The sequence below is a fragment of the Aegilops tauschii genome, chromosome 1 (genome assembly GCF_002575655.3).
Source record: "Aegilops tauschii subsp. strangulata cultivar AL8/78 chromosome 1, Aet v6.0, whole genome shotgun sequence".
Taxonomy (NCBI): domain Eukaryota; kingdom Viridiplantae; phylum Streptophyta; class Magnoliopsida; order Poales; family Poaceae; genus Aegilops; species Aegilops tauschii.
This window is the reverse complement of record NC_053035.3, coordinates 25,843,410-25,861,344: the sequence shown is the minus strand read 5'-3', so window position 1 is coordinate 25,861,344 and position 17,935 is coordinate 25,843,410. Positions and strand designations below refer to the sequence as shown.

Genomic DNA, 17,935 nt, shown 5'->3' with positions numbered 1-17,935 from the left:
AGCAACTCCCCCCTGAGGGGGGAAGGAAGAAGAGGGCTGCCTCCACACATTTGGAGGCGGGGGCGTCCAAGAGGGGGAAGCCCCCCCCCCCCCCCCCGCGGGTAACTCCGCATGGGACGTCGACAGCAGCCAGAGGGGCGCCCCCGAAACAAGCCCCTGGCCGCATCGTAAGTACTAAAAACCCATATACGTCTCTGCGTCTGCTTCATTGTATTAATATGTTAAATTATGCTATTACAGTCCAGCCCATGATAGCTCCCAGCGATCCTCATCAGGGGGTTCGCTGGATTCAAAGGCGATGGCCAGTGGGTCACTGCCGGCCGCTCACTCTCCCCCAGCCAAGGGTGACGACAAGGTGGTGTCCCAAAGGACCTTCCCAGGCCAGGGAGAGGTTTAAGAGGCTATCAGGGTGGCGCCAGAGGGTGACTCCTCGCCCGCCGGACACATGGGGGAGGAAGCCCCCACGGAGACTGGCGATGGGGGCCATATCCAACTCGGCCCCCAGCCGAATACCATTCCAGAGACCTACACGGCTCCGGAGTCAAGCGAGCAGCCTTCCCCGAAAGGAGGAGGTGCCTGTTCCGCCGGTGACCTCTGTCCAACCAGAGGCACCGGACAATCTGCTGGAAGCGCTACGAGGCGCTTCCATTGTGGATGAACACCGTATCCTTATGGGTGCGGTGGTTGAAAATGTTCAGTCCGTCAAGAGCAGACTAACCGAAGCCTGCAACAGCTTACTGACATGTTTTGAGGTAAGCGACGCAAGAGAGAAAATCCCAATACAGATAGTAGCCCCTGCGGTGTTCAGAAAGAAAAGCCAAATAGAGGATCAATTAAATTTCACAGGAAACTAACTAAAAGTGTCCAATGTGAATAGGCGTCGTTGCTGGCCGCGACCGCACACACTGCCGAAGTCTCCGGACTAACGCAGAGACTGGAGCGGGCCGAGGAGGAGCTCAGCCAAGCGAGGAAGCAGCTAGAAGACCAGCAAGGTATGTAATGACTCGCCATGTATTCGTAAAGAATAAATGATGTATATTGACTGTAATGTCATGATATGTGTAGGAGCGACGACCGAGGTCGAGGCCCTGAAAAAGGCCTTGGCCGAAGCTGAGGAAAAAGCTGCCAAGGAGCAGGCCATCCGTAAGAAGCTCAAGGCCGGGCTTAACAAGGTCCAGCAAGAGCTCCAGGATGCTGTGAAGAAATGTGACACCTTGGAGTGCGATGCTTCGGCTCGAGAGACCGAACTCGCCAAGGTTCGCCAAAGAGCAGAAGAGGCCCGGGTTGAAGCCCAGGGCGCCCTCCAGGAGATCCAGGAGGCCAAGAAGATCGCGGCGGGTAAGACGTATAGCATGCAAAGTAAGTATGTAAAGAACAAGTATTTCTTACTAACCCAGATTCGGAGTTCTCCGGGGGCGTTTGCGGATCTGCCGCGCAGTGTGTCAGACGCTGCGGAGTTCTTCCGAGCCGAAGAAGGGAGCTCAACGGAGAAGCTGTTCTGGTCGCAATACCTTGTGCCAGAACATCCAGTGCCCTTCACCGATCAGCTAAAACAGTTGGTTGAGCTGCATAGGGTGGCCGAACTGGCCATGAAGGATTTAATAATCCGGCTGTGGCCTGCCGAAGCTATGCCCAGCAGCTACTTTGGCCTCGTGAAGCGGCTGGTGAATGCATGTTCTTGGCTGGACGTCGTCAAGCGGTCGGTCTGCATTGAGGGCGCGCGCATGGCCTTCGCCCATGTCAAGGTCTGGTGGGCAAAGATGGATGCCGTCAGGCTTGTGACCGAAGGGCCACCTGAGGGCAAGGAGCACCGTACGCCCGAGCGATATTTTGGAGATGTCCTGGAGGGGTCTCGCATTGTGGCGACGCATTGTGCGAAAGACATTATCTTTGAATGAATACATTCATGTTGTCTCTGCCTTGTATGATGAAACAAAGTTGTTATGTAATATAATTTTTGTTATGTTAAAAAATTTACCTCCTGTGCGGCCGTGTTGTATGAAATCTGAGAGTTGGCCAGTCGTCGGCTTCTGCCCCACGTAGGTAGTACGGGGGTGTTCGGGATGGAATCTAAACACTCTTGATCCAATTGTTTGGTCCTTGAAGGAGGTGTTTAGCACAACGAACCAGGCAATCAGACTATGCGGCTTTAGCACTCTCACTTAGCCATAGGAGTTTGACAATAAAAATGTGGGCGCATCCCCTAGTATCCGAACTAGAATGCTATAAGCACCTGATCGGGTAAGTACCGATCCTTCGCATAATGCGGAAAAAATATCTAACGATTTGAAACCTCCGAAGAGCTGACCGGCTCTCGTTGCATCATGACAGTCAGTTTTCGGCTTTCTCTACTGAGGTGCTCCTTTGGGTAAACCAGGGCACAATCGCAGTAGTGCTCCCTTTACTACCTTAGCCAATATAGCGGAACGTAAGGTAGCAAGCACAGGAGCCGGGAAACCCAACTATTGACTAAAGACATGATTCGGAGCCAATGCATATAGTGCTAAATTCGGGGTGCCGAACTATACTGTAAAAATTGTTCGGACTTTGTTGCCATAGTGTGGGGCGCTATGAAGCCCCTGGCAAATTGAAACGTACCACAGTGCACGGGTGCTATCTGATAAGCTAATCAATAGTAAAAAGGGGAAACAGAAAAGGAGCAAAGGCAATAAGCAGGGGCCCTAAAATTTGGGCCGCAGACTATTGCCGTAATAATTGGATTAATACGTCAAAGCGCATTGATACAAATAGTGCGATAAGCAACATGCTATTTAACATGCCACGACCAAGGGAGAGCTGCGTGTGGGACCTGGAAACAGGTAGAGTGGTCGTTAAGGAAACCACCTAGAAATTCCCCTCTACGTCCAAGCTGACTGCCGGCTTGGTGTATTTGTCCTTTGAAAGGACCTGCGATCAAGCCACCAGGGACGGCCTCTGGAGAAGAAACCTAAAAAATAGAAAAGGAACAGTGAAAGTATATGTGTCCGGGAGCGGTCAAGCCGTACTGTGGATCACTAGCTAGTTATGCCTCCGTCTGTGTCCATGGTATTTTGAGTGCGTAGTTATGTACGCGTGGTGCGAATGTTGCCGCTTCATCGGGACTGGGACGGAGGCCAAATTGCTAGTTGAGCTCTTGACGAGCCGAGCTGTCCTGCTGCAGGATAGTCCGGACCCTCTTGGTAGTGTCCGGGGCTCGTCCGCCGAATTAAGGTTCTGCTTGAAAAGGCCGCTCTGTACTTCTGCTGCTAAGGCAGTGGTATGTTCCTCGATACGGAGGGAGCGTTCCGTGTTTCCGTTAACTGTTATGACGTGGCGTGGTCCGGGCATCTTGAGCTTGAGGTAAGCATAATGAGGCACCGCATTGAATCGAGCGAAAGCGGTTTGTCCAAGCAGTGCGTGATAGCTGCTGCGAAAAGGGACGATATTGAAGATTAACTCCTCACTTCGGAAGTTGTCCGGAGATCCGAAGACAACCTCTAGCATAATTGAGCACATACAGCGGGCCTCTACACATGGTATGACTCCTTTAAAGGTAGTCTTTGTGGGCTTGATCCGTGATGGGTTAATGCCCATTTTGCGCACTTTATCCTGCTAGAGCAGATTGAGGCTGCTGCCACCGTCCATGAGGACTCGCGTCTGGTGGAATCCATCAATTATTGGGTCGAGGACCAGTGCGGCTGAACCGCCATGACGGATACTGGTCGGGTGATCCCGGCGATCAAAGGTGATTGGACATGACGACCATGGGTTGAATTTTGGGGCGACTGGCTCTATCGCATAGACGTCCCTGAGCGCGCGCTTGCGCCCCCTCTTGGGGATGTGTGTAGCATATATCATGTTCACCGTTTTGACCTGAGGGGGAAACTTCTTCTGTCCCCCTGTGTTCGGCTACCGGGGCTCCTCGTCGTCGTCCTCGCTTTGCGACCCCTTTTCCTTGTTCTTGGCATTTAACTTGCCGGCCTGTTTAAAAACCCAACAATCTCTGTTTGTATGATTGGCTGGTTTGTCTGGGGTGCCATGGATCTGGCACGGACGATCGAGTATGCGGTCCAGGCTGGATGGTCCCTGATTGTTTCTTTTAGATGGCTTCTTCCGCTGACCAGACTTGGAGCCACTGAATCCGGCGTTGACTGTCGTGTCATCGGTGGTGTCACCATTGCTTCGGCATTTGTGTCTGTTCCGTCGGAGCTTGCCGTTGCTATTTTTGACCCCTGAGGTGCCCATTTCACTTGCTGTGTTTTTGCTACGGGCCAACCAACTATCCTCACCCACACAAAAGCGGGTCATGAGTGCCGTGAGGGCTGCCATGGACTTCGGCTTTTCCTGGCCGAGGTGGCGGGCGAGCCATTCGTCACGGATGCTATGTTTATAGGCCGCTAGGGCTTCGGCATCCGGACAGTCGACGATCTGGTTCTTTTTAGTTAGGAACCTCGTCCAGAATTTCCTGGCTGACTCTCCAGGCTGTTGAACTATGTGACTTAAGTCATTGGCATCGGGTGGCCGGACATATGTACCTTGGAAGTTGTAAAGGAAGGCTTCTTCCAAGTCCTCCCAGCTGCCAATAGAATTTTCAGGCAGACTGTTTAACCAGTGTCGAGCTGGCCCTTTGAGTTTTAGTGGGAGGTATTTGATGGCGTGAAGATCATCTCCGCGGGCCATATGGATGTGGAGAATAAAATCCTCGATCCATACCGCGGGATCGGTTGTTCCATCATATGATTCAATATTCACTGGTTTAAACCCTTCTGGGAATTCATGATCCATTACTTCATCAGTGAAGCAAAGAGGGTGTGCGGCACCTCTATATCGGGCCGCATCGCGACGTAGCTCCGATGGTGTCCGTCTGCGGTTTTCGGCCCGGGCGTGACTAGGTTTGTCACGTCCGAATAGATAGCCGTCGCCGTGTGTCGAGGCACGTCCTCGCGATCCGTAGATCGATCTTGTATATCCTGCTTTGCTGTCCAGGTCCAGCCGAAGGTCATATATGTAACCCCGAGCTGTTCTATCCCTGCCTTTATGGCGAGGTGGGGCGGTCTGGTGTTCGACTTGAGTTGCCACTTTATCCCGACCACGTGGTGGTCGATCAACCGCATTGCGCGATGATGGTACGGGCTCCAGCGCCTCGTCATCGAACTGAGGTAGCAATTTGTGCTTCGGGTAACTTTTGGCTGGGCGTTTAAGGCCGTATTCTTCGGCTGCCAGGACATCAGTCCATCTATCGTTGAGAAGATCTTGATCAGCTTGAAGCTGCTGCTGCTTCTTTTTCAGGCTCCTTGCAGTGGCTATTAGCTGGCGCTTAAAGCATTCTTGCTCGAGAGGTTCCTCAGGCACGATAAAATCCTCATTGCCAAGGCTCACCTCATCCTTGGAGGGTGGAAAATAAGTGCTGCCCTCTGAGTCGTCGTCTATGGCCTGTTCGTCAGGGCTAACTTGTCCATCTTCCCGATCGTCCTGTTTGGCCGTTTGTTCGTCGGGGTCTTCTCTGTCTTCGGCACCGTCCGGAGTGTGATCGTCTCCTATGCCGGTATTGTTGTCCTTGCTGCGGCGGGATTTAGAGCGCCGCCGCTGACGCCGGCGCTTTGGTTGTGTCTTAGGAGGCTCATCCTCAACTGGATTTTCCTTGTCCTCACCATTATTCTCTTTGGGTGTATCCACCATGTATACGTCGTACGAAGAAGTGGCCGTCCAGCGTCCGGTAAACGACGGGTTTTGGCCATGCTCCTCCTTTGCATCGTCGTCCATACCGTCGATGTCTTCGGAGCCATAATCGAGCATGTCGGTTAAGTCCTCGATAGTGGCTATGTAGTGGGTGGCGGGTGGGAACCGAAATTCCCCGTCATCAGCCTCCAGTTCGAACCGATATAGTTCGGCTGTGAGTCCTCCGCTAAGGATAGGTGTTTTAATGATTTTAGCACATCGCCTAGGGGCGAGTGCTGGAAGATGTCCGCGGCGCTGAATTTGATGATCGATGACTGATCCAGCTCGTCGTGCGCGGACACACATGGTTCGGAACTTATGGCCGGAAACGATTCCAAGGTTCCGGAGACACAGATATCGCCAGAGGTTAGGTCTGTGTGCGGCTCCAACGCCGCAGAATCTTCGGCTTCCGTGGCGGGGTTGAGCTTCCCGTCCTCGGATGGCGCGATCTGCTCCGGATCTAGGGCCGGAGTAGTTACAGGTGCAATTTCCCGAGCGTAGTTCGATGATAGATTTAAGTCATGTTCATCGTAGGGAGCGGCTGTCGTGGTCTCAAAGCCGTCGAAGATCAAGTCTCCACGGATATCCGTGATGTAGTTCAAGCTCCCGAATCTGACCTGATGGCCACGGGCGTAGCTGTCGATCTGCTCCAGATGGCCAAGCGAGTTGGCCCGCAGTGCGAAGCCGCCGAACACGAAGATCTGTCCGGGGAGGAAGGTTTCCCCTTGGACAACATCGTTGTTGACAATTGATGAAGCCATCAAACCTTTTGAGGACGGCACAGTGAAACTCTCAATGAAAGCACCGATGTCGGTGTCAAAACCGGCGGATCTCGGGTAGGGGGTCCCGAACTGTACGTCTAAGGTCGATGGTAACAGAAGACAGGGGACACAATGTTTACCCAGGTTCGGGCCCTCTCTATGGAGGTGATACCCTACTTCCCGCTTGATTGATCTTGATGAATATGAGTATTACAAGAGTTGATCTACCACGAGATCGTAGTGGCTAAAACCCTAGAAGTCTAGCCTGTATGACTGTATCTCTTTCCGGACTAAACTCTCCGGTTTATATAGACAACGGAGGGAGGTAGGGTTGTACAATGTCGGTTGCAGAGAAAAGGAATCTTCATATCTAGCCGCCAAGCTTGCCTTCCACGCCAAGGAGAGTCTCATCCGAACACGGGTAGAGTCTTTGGTCTTCGTATCTTCACAGCCCATCAGTCCGGCCCATGTCCAGCAGGCCGGACGCCCGAGGACCCCTTAGTCCAGGACTCCCTCAATAGTTGCCACGGCTGTGCTTGCATCCCCGGCTGCCCCTAGCAGATAGTCGTTGCCGGCCGTGTTGGACGCAACCTCCTGGCCTGCTGTTGCTGGCCACATGGTGCCGATAGGGTCATCACCGCTATTAGCGACGTTGCCTGCACACGGTCGTGTACCTGCTTGTGTTTCTGATTCCTCTCATTCCAATGCCGAGTCTCTATACATAAATTATCTTCTCCAGGTTTGCTTTTCTCTCTCTTGTATTTCTGTTAGCTAGCTAAGTAAGGTATTCCATGGATGGTATGACCGTCTGAGAAGAGATGGAGAAAACAAGCAACGCTACAACCTCTTGTATCATGAGTGTTTCAGTAAGGGTTGCATCTGTAACATGCAAAGGAAAATGTTCTATGGCATCAATTCAATGCAAGATTCCTTCTCTATATACTATCATTGAAGACATATCACAAGTTCATTTGTTGGGAGAACTTAGGAGTCATGCATCAAACCGTGTGAACAGGACTTATACCCAATGAAGCTCCGATGGTACTCTAATTTGGTGCTGCATATATGTAGTTGGAGGTAATATCATATAGTGTGGACCAAAGAGCCTAGCTTAAATTATCTTCACCTTGCTCTTAGTCTTGTATTCTGCTAGTTATAATCCCTTGTATTGATGGGTATGTATGGGTAATGGGAGTGATAGAGGAAAAGCTAACAAGCCACCTCCTCTTGTATTGGGAGCTTCTGAGTAGGTGTTGCATGCTACATAACACAAACAAAAATGTCTTCGACGTTAATTCAATGCGAGATTTCTACTCTACCTAAACAAAGACATATGTTTGAAAAATGAGTCTCCCATGCCAAGATCCTTAGCACGATTGATGTGCCATGTACCAAAGCACCAACTTCGGTTTGTAGACCCTCGAAAAAATAATATTTAGTTTGAATAGCTCCAGAGGCCATCTCATTACTATTCAACCGACAGCAGAAAACAAATCGTTCCAATACAATGATTACTCACATATAGTTTGGGGACACTTCTGCTCCTTTTTTTTGTCCAGGAAACAGCAGGGGAAATCCCTACGGTATTTTTTTTTTTCTATTAGACATGGAATGCGAAAAAATAGTAAAGTAAAATTAAAAGATCTGGATTTTTTACAAAACACATGTAGGACTATTCTATTCACATGCAAAATTCCGTGAAGAAATAACATTTGATGTTCTCAGAACAAAAGAAATCAGTGCTCTGTAAAAGGTCATTTTTGAAGCATTTTGGACTGCTTGTTTTTTTTAACCGAAAGTTCTATGAATGTGACCTCTTCACAAAATTTTATATTTAAGAACACTCAAGAATGTTTGTCTACAAAAAATTGGAATTTTTGAATTTGTTTGCCATTTTTCTGAATTACTGTTCACCTAGATGCATTTGCACCTGGGAGCAGAAGGGCACTTTCCATTTCTATCTTGCTTGCTATCCTGAAAGAGTAGTTGTACTCTGATCCTTTAAGCTCCGACCAACGTCGCAGACTAGCTGCCAAACATCGCGATATGTTCCCACTTCGTCTATTGTTGTAGCATTGCTCAAAATATACATGGTACTGTCATGCCCTAATGCAAGTCTAGGTCATTGAAGCTGAGCTGTGCCGAGTTCTGTCACTCAGCCTACACATCCAACAGAGGCAGCATGTGTTTCTGATTCTTCTCATTCCAATGGACAAGACTCTAGACTTGAATAATCTTTGGCTTGCTTTCTCTCTTGTATTTTTGCATCTTAGCTTTGTTATTATAGGAATGGGTATGACAAGTGACAGGAAGGAAGCAATGCTAGTGCCTCTTATATAATGACTTCATGAACTTTTGAGTAAATGTTCTGTGATGTTAATTCAAAGCAAGATTCCTGCTGTATCTACTACTGCATATATATCATAAGTTCTTCTTGGGAGTTTTATTTATTTTTGAGATGTTGTTCGGAAATTTAATAGTCTTGCAGACGCTGTGGCAATGATATCTAGTTGCACAAAATCTGATTTTAGGATCTATCAGGCAACAACTAGCTGTACCAAAAGCCTCAGCTGCAACACATAATAGAAAAATGATTTTGCAATATTTATCTGGCAAAATCAATAAACATAGCTATTTGCCACCAAACTTAGAAAACTTCCAACATACCAGCACCTTTCAGGATGAAAACAAAGGAGTACATGATCAGAGAGTTGGTCGGTGCTTGATTTCGGCGTACAAAACGCCCCAGAGAGACACCAAGTACCAACAGAAACAGCACACAGGTGCTAGCTCCCATCATTCTGCTCTACTACAAACCACAACTGATTTATGGACATGATATGTGACAGCCATGGTACATGTCCCCAGAACAAAGACCGTTGCGGTGGATAAACTTACTTCTGACCATTTACAAGCGCATTTGTCGCGCACCATTCCTAACCGACATCTGGATTTGCCATTCCTTCACCACCAACTAGAGACGGGAAAGAAGTGATGTCCGGGATTATTCATGGGTTGAGTGAACTCTTTTAACACCCCTACGATGAGTAGCTTCTGCATGAATTACATGTGACATGGACCATAAATGTGGACCTTTCCCCACGCTTTGACGGCACAAAGATGCAGATGTCACCTGCCTGCACTTGGTTGTCACATTCAAAGTCCAACCAATTACCCGCAAGCATGGACGTGTCTTTTTCTATGAACAATCCCGAATGCCACTTCTCGCTGTTGTCTGGCATCTCAAGTGTGACAGGCCCATTTTCATGCGAAAAGTGTGCAGCTGCAGCTAAGGTGGGTTCCTTTGAAATGATCTGCTTAATAGGATTAGAAGTAGTAAAACATGTGGGTATCAACCTCTAGATGACAAAAGAACCAAGATATCATAATGTACCATATCGTTAGATCGCCTGTCCCAACCTCCCCGAGTCCTATCGCTGGATGTTAGGCCGGTTGACAGCGACAGGTCCTGTTTATAAACTTCCATTTTCCTTTTTTCTCTCTCTCTCTCTCTCTCTGTGCTCCTGTAATTCAGTCTTTGCTCCTTCATCAATGAATTACAAAAACTTGATAAATTTTCTTCAACAAAATAATAATAATAATGTACCAACAGTCCAAAACCAACATAGTTAGTTGTACCAAAAGCCGTGATGCAACAAATACTAAAAAAATTGACCTTGCATTCTTCATTCCAGCAAACACACATAGAAGTAAACACATGCTGAGGCATAACTGCACAAACTGGAGACTGCTTGAAGGGATGGCCTAGGCTGCCGACGTTCAAGTACTGACATATGATCCACATACTACGCGTCGTCTGCTGTCGATACAACATTAATCGAAGGTCTGCACAATGGTTGCCACTCCTCTCTGTCTTCTCAACCCTTGTTCTGCCAGCCAGCTGCCCTTGTGGTTCCCAGCATTATTCAGATGAGTAGTCATCTATGTATCTTGGTAGCTTGTAGACTCTGCTCCGGTGGTTGTTGGACTATCTTGCACATGCTCGGTCATTGATGAACCGTATGTGCGGCATGTGACTCCGTCCTATTAATTCATGATTCCTCTCATTCCCATCAGTAAGGTTCTACGATTCGCCAGCTTCCTCCATTTCATCCTTTCTTATCGATCTCCATAGAGCAATTTCAATGAAAGAATGTGGAAAGGAAGAACTACGAATGACAATCACGACGGCTTGCTCCCTTTTATTCTCCGACCCCCAGGCCTCCTTGATTGCACCACCAACCTGCCCTCTCCCACTGGGTGTATTATTGAGTTCTTCTAGATTTTCTAGCATATTTATCTTTTTTTTTCAAATGAACATGCCGTGTACTTATCCCTCCCTACTAATAAAGGGGCTAATGCTTCTGCCCGTTCACCGTCACCGTCAGCAATTTTACCAGCTTCGTGAGTCACTTGGGCTAGAATTTGGATTTCTGTTATGGGCCGCTAAAAAAGTTGCTTCATGTGCTTAAATTGGATTGCTTTTGTAATCAATAGTCCAACACTGCCCCTTTACATCAAATCCTAGCAACTTATATATGTCCTAGAGTTGCAAGAATCAAACAAGCCAAGGCACAAAAAGAGGGTGAGACCTGCCGCATATATGCATCACCAATGTAAAACATCTATGAGGAGGAAGATCACACAACATATATGACTAATCACAGAGAGGAGGCCATGGCTCTTCCTCTATTCTCGCGTGCGTCGATCTTTTTCTCAAGAAAGAAAGGAAATGATCGATCTAATTATCAATTATCACCTAAAAAAATCTAATCGATTATCTTGTTTCTCAAAAAAATAAATCTAATCGATTATCATTACGTGAGGAGCTAGCCAAATAAATCAAGCCGGATTTATTCCCTCTGCAATCACAGGTTACGCCATGGCGAGAACGCCTTCACGGTGGCCGAGCTCAGAGCTGTCCAAGACGGTCGTTTATCGGAGCCGTCGTCACACGGGTGGAAGGTGAGGCATGTGTGTGCGTGCCCTCAACGAGAAGAGCATGAATCTGCTGCTGCCCGATCTGTCTTTGTGATGTGTTCGACGATGGCTACTGCCCCTGGAATTCCGTTGGGTATGTTCCAATCGCCAAACTCACGAGACAAGTGAAAGAATCGTCCAATCGAACTAGAGCTAGCTAACTCACACATGCTTCTACGGCTAGACATACATGTACTGTTGCCACTAATAACCCGATTCTCTTCGGCAAGCTTTGTACATGTCGTACTTATGGTGAAAATTGATTTAGTGCCTTGGTCGACGGTGTCACAATGAGGTTCGTCAGCGTCTACCATGATCCATGGCTCAATATCTTCACCGTCACCATCTAAGCCTGATCAATGGGAAAACAACTTACTGCTGCATGCAGTGCGTCATGGACGTATGAAGGTCCGATCTTCACCCACTACGAGCCCCTCACATGTGTACCGTCGGAGTTGCCCATCGTGAGCATAGACGGCCCTGACGCATTTTGCTTCCTGAAGAGTGAAGGATGTTACGCCGGCGTCAACGACACGATGTGGCTTGTCCGGTTTAGTGCAACTACTATGAGACAGAGATGGTAGTGTCGACGCCCATGTACTTGACATGTGTATGCCCGATTAATTTATACTTATATTGGGTGGGGGTTTGTGACATTGCTTACGTTATAGTTACTGTATTCCTTTCCTCTCGCGTTTTTCTCTCTCTCACACACCTCCGCCTGTCTGTTCGAGCAGGAGGTCCCCCAGCCGGCATGAATGAGCCTGGCGACCAGATCAATTCAACCCCGCCACTCCAGATCCGGGTCCCTGCGTCGCTGAAGCCCCGGCACTATTCCTCCTCCCGTCCTTTCTTTCCCCTCTTTCCCTTTCCCCCGCCATGGCCTCCTCTATGTGATTAGTCGTATATGCTGTATGATCTTCCTCCACATGGATGTTTTACATTGGTGATGCATATATGCGGCAGGTCTCACCCTCTTTTTGTGCCTTGGCTTGTTTGATTCTTGCAACTCAAGAACGTATATAAGTTGCTAGGATTTTATGTAAAGGGGAAGTGTGGGAGTATTGATTACAAAAGCAGTCCAAAATTTTAGCACATGAAGCAACTTTTTTAGCGGGCCATAATAGAAATCCAAATTCTGGCCCAAGTGACTCACGAAGTTGGTAAAATCGCTGACAGTGATGGTGAACGGGCAGAAACATTAGGCCCTTTATTAGTAGGGATGGATAACTAGCACAGTGTCCCATTCAGATATGCGGGCAACATCTTTTAATCGTTAGTTAGAATTTATCATTCGATTTATTCCGTGTGTATGCACAACTGTGAGTTTTATTAGAAATAATTATTCAAAATTAAGATTAAAGCCGGCATCGCTATATCAGCACACCCTATTACCAAAAGAAATACCTAGTGGTGACAGGTCCAAAAGGCCCACCAGGGAAGGGTTATGGCCCAGTAGTCTACATGTACAGCATCTGTTAGCAGTGTAAAATTATTGTCATGCTATTCTCAAATATAAGGTCTTTTATTTTTTGTAACATCAAAATTATGTATGTCTGACCAAATTTTTAGGCGATAACATCAATATCTATATTATGAAATCGGTATCATTATATTCATCATGTCACATTAATTTGATATAGTATATGTTGATATTTTCTAAAAAATACCTGATCAAACGTAGAAAGAACTTTGCGTCGGTACACCCCTACTGTAAAAGTTAGATTATGATGTGGATTAAAAGGTGGAGATTATAAGTTACCTCTTTGAATAAAAAAGATAATATAGTTTTTAGTATAAAAATCAATCTATTCCATATATTTGATCTGCATGCTAATATGGTGATAGTCCTTGTAACTTTAAGATTAGTGTAAAGTTTTAGGGGGTGCCGGGGGGGGGGGGGGGGTACCGAAACAGAACTCACGCAGAAGATGTTTGAATTCTAGAAAATGATAATGCATTTTATATTTTGGAACGGAGAGAGAATCAAAGATGGGGAGAAATAATAGTTATTCATGATGATTTCAAGGCCCTAAAATAAGCGGCCTATACCAGTAGACCCAACTCGTGAATGAGGTCCGCTTTTACCAATGCCGCTGTCGTTGGCCATGAGCTATTGCCGACGACTGTTTTGCTGACAAACATAGCCTCCATCTCTCTCTCTACCTTTCTCTGCCTGGTAATGCGCTGCATATGATAATGGCGTTGCCTCGTCCAGTCCATGCAGGGACAAAATTTGAAAAGTTCACGAACTAAAAGATTTACACAGAAATTGAAAAATTGTTCACAGATTTAAAAAATGTTCATGGATATTAAAAAATGTTTGCCAATTTTTTTAGAGAGTTCAGTAATAAAAAGATGTTCAGGAATTTTAAAAATGTCCATGCCCTACCTAGTACCTAGGTGTCACAACCTTCCTGACGATGAACGGATATAGTGGTGGCTGGCGGCTCTGCTCACACATGTGTTCCACTTCTCATTCTATCTGAAAGTTCCGTTGGAAAGATGTGGAGAGACAAGCGCATTCTAAGAGGCCATAGCAGAGGCACAATGGTACTAGAATACACAGCTGGAATCTTGATTGCATTTTCATCAGGTGGTCAGACGAAGATCAGCGTTAATACTCAAATTATTTCTCATGCTGTCCCAAAATTCAAAGCAAGTGTTGTGTATCTGGCTTTGTTCGAATGAAAAACCATTTCTAGCTGAATGCACAAGTGTTTGCATCGAATGCCCCATCCTATAATTAACCAAGTTATCTAACTTCCTTAAACTTGCTTGTTTCGACGGATGGTAAGAGGAAGATCAGTGATCATGTCACGATTAAAGTACGCCTCTTGGATGGTCGAGCTGTCAATGGGCGGATAGCATATTATGTTTCGTATTATGGTATTGTTGTTGTCAGCGTCAAGCGTTTGCCTGTTCATGATGGGGTGCATCTCATTCTTGATCAGGGGACAGAGGTTGAGTCTAGTAGCTAGTGAGGTTGTATCGCTATGGCGTTGTTTCAGTTTAGAAAAGAGTTCAGAAGATTTAAAGCACAAAAGTGGGCAACTGACTGGAACTCTAGATGGTACAGCCCACAAGCTTATGTTTAGCTCATGCTAAATCACTATAGAAAGGATTGAGGTCCAGTCATTTATTGACATGGGAAATTGTTGGCATGAACTGCTATGGTAGTCAAATGACTGCTGACCTACCACAGAAAGTGGTTACTCCTTGCCTTTTGAGGAACATAATTTAAAATGCGTATATTATTCTGGGATATTCAGGTTTAGAATTAAGCAAGGGGGTGACAGTACAAGAGAAAGTAACACGAGCAAGATAAATGAATCTTCTAGAACTGGTAACTTATATTTGGATGGTTTCTATGCTATGCCCCACAGACGGAAAAGTATCTAAAAGAAAATGTAAAAACGTACGTTTACTGCAAGCCAGATTTGCTACAGGAGGACATGTATATGGTCAACACTTTTGAAGAGATGTTGAAAGGCGATATGTGGACCTAACTCGGCAAAGATGTTGCCTCAAATTTTTTTGGAAGTGTTATCCCACCGAATTCGTTCAATCGTGATATAAGGTTTTTTTCATGTGTGTTTTTAAGAGGCTAGAGTGAATGCTCCCATACTAATATTCCGAGTTTCATCTACGAGGGGACTCTTCCGATTAACAGCTCTCATCATTCGTGATGGTTGGTGAGCTGTTTTAGCACGACGACTTCCCATCTATCTACTTCAACAAATTCTACCACGACAAGATTTGACCGGCTCTGGTGATGGAGGGGTCAGGACGAGGACGCGCCTTCGGTTCGCTCTAGTGCTCCTAGTCGTTGAATGTTGGACCTTGTTAAAAAAACTCTTACAAGATGGAAAATTTTGAAAGAGTGTATCATGTGCTTCATTTATTTCTAAGTGGACCATGACAATTGGAGTACCACAGTGCTTTTGGATCAGAATATTTTCTCCATGACGCTGTAAAGGCTGTGTCGGCTGCCAGCGCAAATAGCACGACCCAAAACAGTTGCATGGGGACGACCGAGTTCTTTTTAAAATGGCCCAAGTTGGATCGGTCACCTCAACACATGAACCAACCAACGCCTAAAAACAACGAGTCCTGGATCCACTGCCCGCGCACCTCAGCAACATGGTGAGCAAGCACCTCAAACCCCTCTACCAGCTGGTCGTGAACAACTTCCGCATCGTCGTCGTGGCACCAGTCACAGCCGTCGTCCTTCTCCGCAATGCCGCGCCACTCGGCCCCGACGAGCTGCTCTCCCGGCTCCATGGGCTGCGGCAGGTCCATGTCTTCCTAGCCGTCTTCCTACCGTTCGCCATAGCCACCCTCTACCTCATGCGCCGCCCCCGTAGCGTGTACCTCGTGGACTACGCCTGCTGCCGGCCTAAATCCAATTGCCGAGTATCCATAGCCTCCTTCATCGAGAGCGCCCGTCTGTCGCCGTACATCGACGACGGCACCTTCCATTTCATGACGCGCATGCTCCAGCGCTCGGGCCTGGGCGACCAGACCTACCTCCACCCTTCGCTGCACCACATCCCGCCGCACTGCTGCCTGAGCGAAAGCCGCGACGAGGCGGAGCAGATCATCTTCGCGACCGTCGACGACCTGCTCGCCAAGACGGGCATAAGTCCCGCAGCGATCGACATACTCGTCACCAACTGCAGCGGCTTCACCCCGACGCCGAGCTTCACCGACATCATCGTGAACAAGTACAAGCTCCGAGGAGACATCCGGAACGTGAACATGTCCGGGATGGGGTGCAGCGCTGGGGTGATCTCCCTCGATGTGGCGAGGAGCCTCCTGCAAGCGGCGCCGCGGGGCGCGCACGCCCTGGTGGTGTCCATGGAGGTTACCTCCTTTATATACTACACCGGACCAGACCGGACGATGCTGCTGCCAGGTGCGCTCTTCCGGATGGGCGCGGCGGCGGTGCTGCTGTCCACATCCAGGGCCAAGTCCCGGCTCCGTCTCACGCACATCGTGCGAACGCTCAACGCCGCCAAGGACAGAGCCTACCTGTGCGCGTCGCTCAAGGAGGACGAGCATGGAGAGACGGGGATATACCTGTCCAAGGACCTCGTGCCCGTTGCCGGAGAAACACTCAAGGCCAACATCGCCGCTTTAGGGTCCGTTGTCCTCCCGCCGTCCGAGAAGCTGCTCTTTGCGCTATCCTTCATCGCCCGGAAGGCACTGGGCAGGAGGATCAAGCTGTACGTGCCTGATTTCCACATGGCCTTCGAGCACTTCTGTGTCCATTCCGGCGGCCGGGCGGTGATCGATGCGGTGCAGACCAGCCTGTGCCTGTCGGATGAGAACGTTGAGCCATCGCGGATGACGCTTCATCGGTTTGGGAACACGTCCAGCAGCTCGCTGTGGTACGAGCTGGCGTATATCGAGGCCAAGGGACGGATGCGGAAGGGTGACCGCGTGTGGATGGTCGGCTTCGGCTCTGGCTTCAAGTGCAACAGTGCCGTGTGGGAGTGCATTAGGTCGCCCAGCGACGTGACCACTCTTGGCGCGCCTTGGGCTGATTCCATTCATCAGTACCCTGTGAAGATCTAGAAAGTACTCCCTCTGTAAAGAAATGTGTTTAGATCACTGCTTTAATGATCTAAATGTTCTTATATTTCTTTACGGAGGGAGTAATAAGCAGGCTAAAGCGATGGTGCATGTACAAGAGTATGACCGAGTCCGACCAATCATATCCTTTGATTGTTCATGCTATAATATTTCAAGAATGTATTTTTGCTATACTATTCATGGCATTGTATGACAAAAGATTTGAGCTCCTTAATGCCGGGAGAGTAGACTTTCATTTGCCTAGGGTTCTTCCCTATATGTTGTAACTCTTAACTTCTTCTCTATTAATGTTGTAACATGATGTCTTCTGTCCAAGTGTGAAAAGTAGTGCCACTGCGAAGGTACGTTCAGGTAGCCCACCCCCCTACCCCCGCCCATCCGTTTGCATTTACTGAACAAATAGCAAGTAACTGCCTCATTTGCAACCCCTCCTCCGTGGCATGTTATTCTGCCCCATCTAAGCCCATGTATTACTTACTTTGAGCTCCTAGATTTACTGAGATGAACACAATGCATAATTTTTCCAGCTTCACCAAGTGAAGTATGTAAAAGGATAGAGAGAAGATAATTGACGTAATGCATTGGATGTATTATTGAGTCTCAAGGGCGAGTATATATTAAGTACAAGACTTGAAGGAAAGACGCCTCCTAGAGACAAGATGGAAACAATTCCTATCTAATCCCGGACAATCTCTAAATACCAAATATATCTTTAACAACGTAGAAAGAACATAAAACTTCTAAGCAGCTAGCTCATGGTTGATGTAGACTAACACGGCCAGTCCGTCGTGCTTCTTCCCCTACACCCCCGCCTTGGCTTCTTCTCGTTGTTGATGTCGCTGCTACTGTCGGGCGTCTGCGGTTTCTTCCTCTTTTAGGACTCAGATTGTATATAATCA

General features: G+C 47.7%; 1 protein-coding gene across 1 annotated transcript; it reads left to right on the top strand.

Moving 5' to 3' along the window:
* The first annotated feature begins 15,528 nt into the window (after positions 1-15,528).
* LOC109787337 (3-ketoacyl-CoA synthase 5) lies at positions 15,529-17,362 on the top strand. The gene has a single exon (XM_020345898.4). It carries the CDS (start codon positions 15,582-15,584, stop codon positions 17,016-17,018), a length of 1,437 nt encoding a protein of 478 aa, XP_020201487.1. The 5' UTR covers positions 15,529-15,581; the 3' UTR covers positions 17,019-17,362.
* The last annotated feature ends 573 nt before the right edge of the window (positions 17,363-17,935 follow it).